Below are 9,893 nucleotides of genomic sequence, written 5' to 3'. Positions count from 1 at the left end.
AGCTCAATCCCACCCTCTCTTCTCTCTCGCTCACTTTTTCCCCTCCCTCTGTCACACATGCACACAGATGACAGTTCCCCTATCTGTCAGAGCCAATGCCTGTATTTCAAATAGGGACTTGTTTGTATTGAATGCAGTTAGTTGTTTGTTGTGATCATGCTGATTTTGACAACCTTTTGAGCCTAGAGTTCAAATTTTTTCTTTATTTTTAATGCCCTATCGTCGAATAGGGGTTCTTTTATTTATTGTTTTGGTTAACTCTGTGCCCTGTGGTTCACGTTCTCTGGTGATATTCAGAGAAAAAGAAAAGAGGGGGTGTGTGAGAGTGAGTGAGTGAGTGAGTGAGCGAGTGAGTGAAAGAGAGAAAGAAAGAGAGAGAGAGAGAAAGCTCAGAGCCGCAGCAGCTGGTTTTCAGGTTTTAAGTTTTCACAGCCGTGACTGAAGAGCCACTGTACGTCCCAGCCTGTAAGAGGTCACTTAGTACCTCTGTCTGGAGGAGAGAGACTGCAAGATACCCGATGGGGCAAGAAAAGGTTTAAGCAGCCTGGGGGACACCAAAAGGACACCGGTAGACACCATGAATCGCAAGGAGTCAAAGAGGTACATACTTTTGACTGTCTTTTCAATTCTGACTGTGCTTTGACAGGTCTCCATGCTCTTTAGAAATGATTTGATGTCACCTCAACAAAAATCTGCTTTAGTTCTTCGTGTCACTGGGTTTAATGCTCATTTGAGGTTTGATAAGTCTGTCTGTGCCTCATTTTGCAGCGCACTGCAAAGTGATCACTGTGGTTATCTGACAAAGCTGTGGTTTCTCCGTGTTCTTCAGAACATTGTGTTTGGGTTTCAGTTCTCTGCGAGAGAGACAGGCTAGTCACTCTCAAAACGGCTCAAACTGCACATTCATCATTCAGACTCTCCCGTTGGGGCTCAGACTAGGTTTGCATTTGCAAGATTGTGTAGATTCACATGTGTATGCTGTGAAGTAGCAGTGGTGCTTGTCTCTGATCTTTAAGAGGGGATTTCGCACTAGGGAGATGAATTGCTTTTGACCTAGTTATTCCCCTGTGACCTGTTGTGGATAGAGGTATGTTCGCTCGCTGTGTTTACAGTACATAAGAGGCATTAGCAGGAACATAATGGTTGGTGCTGTGAAGAAACATTGCTAGTGTCAACTCATTTAAAACTTAATCAGTGAGTTATCCAAAGCTACATATGGAGTCAGATTTTAATATATGTGATAATATATATGATAGGCTACATACAAACTCTGCCTGTCCATAATTACTGGTATAACGAGATAAATGACATAAAGCTACGTGAGAAGGGTAGAATCGATAGCTCTGACTAAAAGCTTTTGGGGGCGTCTGTTTTGTGCATGTTATCTCAGAGGTCTTATCTGATTGCTTGGAAATGACAAAGTTAGCAGCGACTACAGTGATGCTATCAGCATATTACAGTCTAATTACAGCAAGTTTTTGCAAGCATGTAATATTTGATATTTAATGTTTAATATTTCATATTCAGAATTTAAATATAATTAAATGTTGACTATTAAATGTATGATATATAATATAATATATGCCCATATATATATGTGTGTGTGTGTGTGTGTAGCCTATACATAAATGTATGAAAGTATTACTATATATTAAACACATTTACTGTAAAGTATACATTTATAATAATTTATAATATATTTATTTAATATATACTTTATTTATATATTAAATTCATATATAAATATGTGTGTATATAATTGTATGTATATATATATATATATATACAATTTTATTTATATATAATTAAATATTATACATTATAATACATTTATTTAATACTTAACATGTATGTAGTGTTATATATAAGATTAATGTTATATATAGTAATATACAGTATATAGTTTAAAATACAGTTTAGAACAAATGTATTTAAATTCATTTAAAATGTATTTAAAATTCATACATATGAATAGCAGTATTTGTCAAATATGTATATTTTGTTGTCATGTCTGACATCTATAGGTACATGGAGCGGAGACTAATGGAGGAAGAGATAGAGTGATGGTGGGTGACAAACAAGGCCTTCAAAGGACTCTGGCATCAATTAATCAATTAACGAGAGAAAGGGAGGAATTTGCATGTTCCCTGACTGTGTGTGTGTGTGTGTGTTAGTGCAGAGAGAAAAAAGAAAAAGAGGGAGATGAGGAGAAAGCAGGAGGCATGAGGAAGAGGGTTGGGGGGTAGGGTAATGGAGCTGGAGATGTAGCCAGGAACTGGGAGTAAAACACTGGCTACTGTGGCAGGGAAGGGGTAGGGGGATGTTGGGGGGATTTCCAAAGAGAAAGGAGAAGTTGTTTTCTGAATGACATGAATAGAGCAAAGGCTGCAGGAGGAGAGGAAGAGAAAGTGAGCGAGTAGGTGCTATGCATGGCCGAAACGCTCATACACTGTATGATTGCAAATGTTTTACTGGATTATGATACTGAATGCCAGGGTGTCATGTGCGGATGCAAACAAACCACACTGCTGCTCAAAAAAAACTTAAGTTCATTGCGCTAAAAACAGCACACGTGGTTTTTTTCACATGAATATTTGTTGTAAAAAGAATCAAGGTTATATATACTACTGTACATTAGATCATTAGATCAACAGATGTTTAATTATTTATTTTCAACCAAAATCCAAACTACGGAAGCCTGTTTTTGCCTATGTGTTCACATTTGTTTTGCGAAATTTCTTGGGCAAAATCCAGTTTCAATGACTATCAGTGCTTTTTTGGAGTTTTGTGTGAGGGTGATAAAGTTTCCCATGCAGATTTCGCTCATGTTCAAGTTGGTCATGCAAGTTCGCCATGTTGACCAACAGAAAGCTGCTTGGTTTGAAAGTGACCTTTTTGTCCGCTAAATTTCTCTGAAATATCACTAATGTGACCTCACCTTCAAAGTAAAAATTAAAACACGTAATTATGCGATTGTTTAAAAAAAAAAAATCAAAATTACCAGATGTAAGTCACAATTGTGTGATATGAAACCACAACACTAAAGACTGGAATACACTACATGACTTCAAAAAAAAACTGAAGAGATTTAAAAATATTAGGCATCACACACTTGTTGACTGTAAATAGTTACAGAGGAAAAACTGTACAATGGAGGATCACACACTACCAGACCAAGTTGTTCCGAAAATAATAAACTCACACAGAAACACGTGCCTTGTTGCTAGGAGAAACGTGACAAATGAAAACATGTTTTCAAAAATCGTCTCAAAATATCAAAAATGTTGATATCCTCTGACAGGATGAAGCTAAAAAAATGGAGTCTTTGCCCATTATGCAATTTTCTTAGAAAGCTGTAAACTCAAATCTGCAGACTGGCTTTTTACAAAGTCTTATATCCCACCCAGTCATATCTTATATTCAAGTCACAATATAAGATATAAAGTCGCAACTGAGAAATATAAAATCACAATTACGAGAATTTTTAAAACAGGTTAGAGAAACAAGTTGGGTTTTTGACTTATCATTATTGTATCATGACCCAAATATCGAAATCACCAGATCCTAGCTGATTCCACGCTGCATATAAATTTGCATAGACTTGCTTACAAATTCATTTACATTAACCAAGAGCATTTTCCCTCATTTGTTTACTGTAGGCCTATGCGTGAGTCTGTATCCATGTGCATGCGTGCTCTTCTCAGGCCTGAGAGGGCTGCAGAGTGTGTATTGTCATCAGCTGTAGAGCAGGTTGATGCAAATAAGTGAGAGAGAGAGAGAGGTGAAAATACGATGGGGAATTTGCATATTGAAGTCATGTTTAATATTTGGCCTGTCAGAAATAGAAAGAACTGAAGAGAAGGAAATATGAGGTGTATTTTATGAAGGCCATGTAAAAAATGTCTTCCTGGTCTACAAACTTCAACCGAAGTGAATTTACACTCTTGTCTCGAGTGTGTATTTGTGTGGGCCTGATCTCAGTGGTTAGGTGTTTGGTTTGCTTAATGAGGTGAGAAGGTAAACGTCAGTGTGTCTGTGCGTGGAGAGAATTGAGAACGAGTGTGCTGAACTGGACACTGGTGCAGGAGGAAGGGAGAGAGAGCGGTTAGGAGGGGTTTGGACGTTCTAAGAAGTCATCGCTACTTCTCTGCAGTCATGGCCAGCTTCCTGTTCATGTCACTGCCGTCACAGACCACAGTGTTTCTTGCTGATGCTGTCACAGACACAACTCGATGTCCAAGTCAGAAAAACACACCTTTAAATTTGGCATTATGCTTCATACATCTAAATTACGCAGCAGCTGTGAGTTTTACAGACTGTTACCCTGATGTACAATGTTGTTGTTCTCTTTGTGTGACTGACAAAATGCAGAGCAAAGCAGTGAGACAGTGAGTTGCTTATCTACACTTTCTAACTGTCTCTCTTCCTGTGACATTGACGGCCTGAATAGTGACACCTACTGTATAGGGTGGCAGATATCAACACACAACCTTACATATAAACATCAACATACCTGATCTACCGGTGGGGCTTGCAGGGCGCAAACAGTCGCACATGTACACAGGTCTGTGCTGCAGACTTCAAGGGGAACCCGTCGCTCTCAGGTATAATGTCAAAGGCTTCAGGGGATGTAAAAAAGGATGTTAGAGCAGATCTAAATGATATTTCCTTTCAAATCTGAAGTAAATGTACCTACAGGTTTTAATCCGAACAACTGACCCTTCGCAAAGACCCGCCCTCCTTAGTTACTGTTGCTATGTCCAACTTGTTATAGCATGAAATAAACATGAATGAACATCAGAAGGTATTTTATTTCTGTAACTGTGGAAAGACATCAATACATTTTTTCAGGTTCAAGTCCACCAATGGTAATATACTCTCCTGTCTGATTTGTTTGTCGGACAAAAATGGCAGATTCTGCATTATGATTGGTCAGATCGCCTGTCAATCAAACTCCCTTTGCTCACTTGTGTGAAACTCACAGCAAAAGTGCTAAGTTGGTTGCTAGGGTTTTGATATTCAGTCACTTATAAGGTCTTCTGAGGGGGCTTTAGCATGGTGCCATTGCTAGGTTTTCTGGCAGGTTGCTAGGGCAGTTCTAAGTGGTTGCTAAGGTGTTTCTAAGCAGTTGCTGGAGTGCTGTGGCTGTTTATTAGAGAGTTTCTAAGTGGTTACTAGGGTGTTTATAAATAGTTGCTGCTAAAATGGTTAAAGTGTGTGGTTGTTAGGGCATTTCTGGATGTTTCTAGGGTGTTTCTAAGTGGTTGTTAAGGCATTTCTAAGTAGTTTTTGGGGTGTTATGACAGTTTACTAGGGTGTTTCTAAGAGCATATTACAGTGCATATTAGTAACCACTTAGAAACACCCTAGAAACCACTCAGAATACCTTAGTAACCACTTAAAAACACCCTAATAAACTGTCAGACCACACTAACAACTATTAGGTTGTTTCTAAGTAGTTGCTAGGGTGTTCTGGCTGATTGCTATAGGGTATTTATAATTGATTCCTAAGGTGTTCTGGATGGTTGCTAGGACTTTTCAAATGGGTTGCTAAATCATTCTGTGTGGTTACTAGGGCATATCTAAGTAGTCATTGGTGTGTTTTAGCAGTTTACTAAGGTGTTGGGATGTTTTGGCTGGATGCTCGGACTTTTCTAAGTACAATAGTGTCTGTTTTAGCTGGTTGTTAGGGCATTTCAGATGTTTACTAATTGGTCCAAGTCAAAAGGGCCATGTCTCAAGTCTCTACGATATTCTCGCCCTTAAATATGACTTGCCTCTCTCCTACAGTAGTAGACTATGACCATTTTTATGATGTCTGGCATGTGAAATCTTATGTCAAATATGTGAGAAAAGTAACTGGACAGACGTGTGGTAACACTTAGGGGATGGTTTTAGCAAAACAGAGCATTTCTCATGACCAGATCTTATCAGCTTTACATATAACCTATGACATGCAAACATAATCAAAGCCCAACCATCACTGCTGTGGTTTTCTGTGCAATATTAAAGGGATAGTTCACCCAAAAATGACAATTCTGTTATAATTTAAACATAACATGTTGTTCTAAATCTGTATGAGTTTCTTTCTTCTGTTGAACACAAAAGAAGATATTTTGAAGAATGTGTGTAACCGAACAGGTGACGGTAGCCATTGATATGGGAAAAAAATATAATTGAAGTCACTAGCAACTTTTCGGTTACCCACATTATTCAAAATACCGTCTTTTGTGTTCAACAGAAATAGTAAACTCATACAGATTTGGAAAAACTTGAGGGTGAGTAAATGAGGACAGAATGTTATTTTTTGGCGGAACTGTCACTTTAAAGAACCACAGATGAAATCTTCATCACCAACATCGCAAATATTAAACAGATCAAAATGCTGCTTGGTAAAGACAAGCGGCTACTGTGAAACGTCTGTGGTCTGACAAGTGGCTAAAACTACTAAACTGTCTGTTGCTATGGATACGTTACTTTGGAATAAATGCTGGCGTCCATGCCCCACTTGTACGGTTGATCACATTGGTTGTTTGAATATACCTGTACATTGTTGGGACTGGGTTGAGTATTTCAGCAGCATCAAGCCACAAAACTCTATTTTTTTCGTGTGTCTCCAGCAGCAGGAAGTCCCGTCAGGAAGGAGGAAGTGTGATAAAGAGCAGAAGACCAGTGCAGAGGAGGATGACATGCCCCAGTCCTCAGGAGATCAGCCGGGCTCTTCAAAGTCCACCGGCTCATTCTTCTTTCCGCTCTGCCAGCCTAGATGAACTCATCCTCCGCTGCCTCCACTGCTTCGGTCAGTGTTCAACTCGTCTCTATCTGTCTATCAATAAGCCCCACCCTACATGACAACCATCTACATCAGTCAGGTCCTGTTTTCATGAAGAAAACATCACCAAATAGTGACTTCCAGGTAGTTAAAAGAAGGACAGTTTACATCACAAGTCACAACATAAAGTCCTAGATCTCCCACATTCCACTTTCCTGGGGTTCTCAGCCTTGTCTCTGGCCTCATGTGCCCATCATTCCCAGTCTCCATGTGCCAGCCGGATTATGTAAGTCTGCCGAGTAGTGTGAGGGACAGAGGGACAGCAGCTCTTGTCAAAGAGAGAGGGAGAGAGAAAGAGAAACAGAGAGAAATCTTTTGGTTTACTAGCATTCAGGGCCTGGGAATGTGTTTGTCTCTCTATGCTAAAGAGACAAAGCCTGATTGTGCGCCTCAGTTTCACAGGCCTACCCTCTCTCCCCTCTCTCTCATTTGTTTTTTAATCATCCCCTTATGCCTTTTTTTATTTGAAATGTGCTCAAGTATTTGGACTTGTAATACACAATGCAGTTGTAGCATATTGGTTGTTGGCTGATATTAAAGAGTTTTTAATTCATAAATATCAGTCAGTACTTTATATTTACCCTATTTTAACATTTAAATTACCTTTTCCTAATACTCACTTCAAAGATAATTGAATATTAATCTTTAGCAAATCTTACAATGAATAACCATTTTCACACTGTACATTATAATGTTGTGATGCCTACATTCACATGTGGAAACACATGGTTTTAGCTTTCAGTGTTTAATTTTTTCATTTATTTAGATAAAATAGTATTGATTTTTACTGACCTCTGACAAGAAAGGGAACAAGTCGAAACAGAGAGAGAGAGAGAAAGAATTGATTTTTAATATCAGCAATTTATCGGCCACAACATTAAAATAATATTAAACTTGTCCTGCACTACTTCTGCTTAAGGATGAATGATTTCTAAACTCATGCAGTCCCTAGTAAAAAAGTAATATGTTTAAAATATATTTATTTAAAGTACTAAGTATATAGTTAAGTATAGTACTAAGTATATAGTTCAAATATATTAACATATTTACTGACATATCGCTCGAAACTTACTGTTATAAAAATTATTATTCAACTTTATTTGGAGTACTAATGGTGCACAATGTACATTTCTTAATATAAAGCCTAAAATGTGTTTTAATGTCACTGTTGATGAGGATTAATTATGATCTTAATAATAATATCAGTCTTTATATGCAAGATATTTAAAGTGTACCTAAAGTATACTTGCAGTAGTTCCACTTTAGCACAATCAAATATACTTCAGTATATCTTTAGTTGGAATTCAGCACAACTTCTGCACAATTAAAGTGCATTAAGTACAATATTAGTTTTTCCAATTTAGCAGACTTTAAGTATACCAGTTTAGTAAACCAAAAGTACAATTGCAGGATATTTTTATTAAGTACATAAATATGTAGTAGTATGCTTAGCATGAAATAAATATATCGTTCGTTCGTTTATTTATTTATATAGCACCTTACAGGCTACACAGTTGCTCCAAAGTGCTGTACATTACAAAGGAAAGCAGAAGGACAATGAGACAAACAAGAAAACATCAATATACCAAAAGCCAGAGAATACAAATACGATTTTAAACGATCCTTAAAAGCAATTAAGAGTCAAGGAAGATCTAACATCCAATGGCAGATTGTTCGACAGCCTTGGGCCAGCGATAGAGAAAGCACGATCACCCTTCAATTTGAGACGCGCTCGGGGAATTGTTAAGAGAAACTTGTTCGATGATCTTAATATTACACCTGGACTGTAGAGCTTAATAAGCTCAACTAAGTATTCTGGGACCATTCCATGGAGTGTTTTAAAAACATATATCAAAATCTTACACTGTATCCTAAATTGTACTGGTAGCCATCCTAAAGATGCTAACAAGGGAGTAACACGATCAGCTTATAGCATTCATTATCATCCTTGCAGCAGCATTCTGTACCAGCTGCATATTGCGAGCAACATATGTTTGGCATATGTTTCAAATACATTTTAGTATATTCATTGTTCACTCAGGGCATAGTGAGGAGAGGTGTGTTTTTACTTTTTTAAGTGATCAGATGTGTGATTTTTAGCTGGCGGACAATATAACAAGAAATAAAATTATATTGAAGGAGCATTCCAAGCCATACTTATGAAGGACAATACAGACATAGACTTGAAGCTGGGCTCATCTGATTAGAAATCCCCAAGAAACATAGCATAGCAGCACAGTAACACCTTTGTAACCACATATAAATGTTGTAGAAACCATCTTGTATCTAAATATTTTGTTTTTTAGACTCAGATGGGAAGCTGATCAGAGGGACGCAGCTTGTCCATATGGCCCTGATGATGCATAACTGGGTCGTACCATCACACATCTTCGTCCAAAAGCTGCTTTCTCTATATCCTCTTCAAGCCCCACTGCTAATATTTTACTTTGACCTGAACCTTAATTGAAAAAGATTGATTTATGCAACTGATCCCAGAACAGCTGAGAGTCCATCATTCATAGGGTTCAGTAACATGCAGCCTCACATGGCTTTTAATCCCACTGACAAAGAAACAAGAGCTGCCCTGTTTTACTTTAGCCTCTTTATTGAGGGTGGATTATTTTCTCAGAGTGTAAGGGTTTGTAATCTCGCTGTCGTGTGGTTCTTCCTTGACTTGTGATAACATATAAGGATTGTCCTGCAGAGAAAAGGGGACAGAGGCGCCTACAAATCTGCCACTTCATCAGGTTGGTGGATCCACAACATTCACACGTGCACCTAATGATCCCAAAATGAATGAAAGGATTCATGTTTGTCCTCTGCTTCTTCTGTGTCTGTCTCAGGCAGTGGATTAATCAGTTCCGAATCATGTTTGAGGTGGATCCTCTGTTAGAAGAAGTCATGGGAGATCTCTGGGTTCTGGTCAGGGGTGAGGGAACCAGTTCACCCAATCATCTCTTCATTACACCATACATGTGAGTGTTTTTACTTTTGAGATTCAAATAGCTTTATTGACCAGGCAAAAAACTTTCCGCCGTTGCCATGTATTAAACATACACTA

At 38.1% G+C, this 9,893-nt stretch overlaps 1 protein-coding gene across 5 annotated transcripts in view; it reads left to right on the top strand.

Moving 5' to 3' along the window:
* Window positions 1-361: 361 nt before the first annotated feature.
* LOC107676755 (RAS guanyl-releasing protein 1-like) overlaps window positions 362-9,893 on the top strand; it is a 24,447-nt gene continuing 14,915 nt past the window's right edge. For 3 of the 5 annotated variants that reach the window (XM_016471431.1, XM_016471430.1, XM_016471426.1), the window contains exons 1-5: window positions 362-600; window positions 6,621-6,799; window positions 9,139-9,244; window positions 9,517-9,579; window positions 9,676-9,807. In XM_016471431.1, the coding sequence (XP_016326917.1) occupies window positions 578-600; window positions 6,621-6,799; window positions 9,139-9,244; window positions 9,517-9,579; window positions 9,676-9,807 (503 nt within the window). In that variant the 5' untranslated portion in view covers window positions 362-577. Of the gene's footprint in view, window positions 601-1,932; window positions 2,067-6,620; window positions 6,800-9,138; window positions 9,245-9,516; window positions 9,580-9,675; window positions 9,808-9,893 lie in introns of those variants that run through there. The other 2 variants (XM_016471427.1, XM_016471429.1) reach the window with 2 other exon arrangements.

Source organism: Sinocyclocheilus anshuiensis, unplaced genomic scaffold (genome assembly GCF_001515605.1).
Source record: "Sinocyclocheilus anshuiensis isolate Anshui unplaced genomic scaffold, SAMN03320099.WGS_v1.1 scaffold456, whole genome shotgun sequence".
Classification (NCBI taxonomy): Eukaryota; Metazoa; Chordata; class Actinopteri; order Cypriniformes; family Cyprinidae; genus Sinocyclocheilus; species Sinocyclocheilus anshuiensis.
The sequence above is the reverse complement of the archived record's forward strand: the minus strand, read 5'-3'. Positions and strand labels throughout refer to the sequence as shown.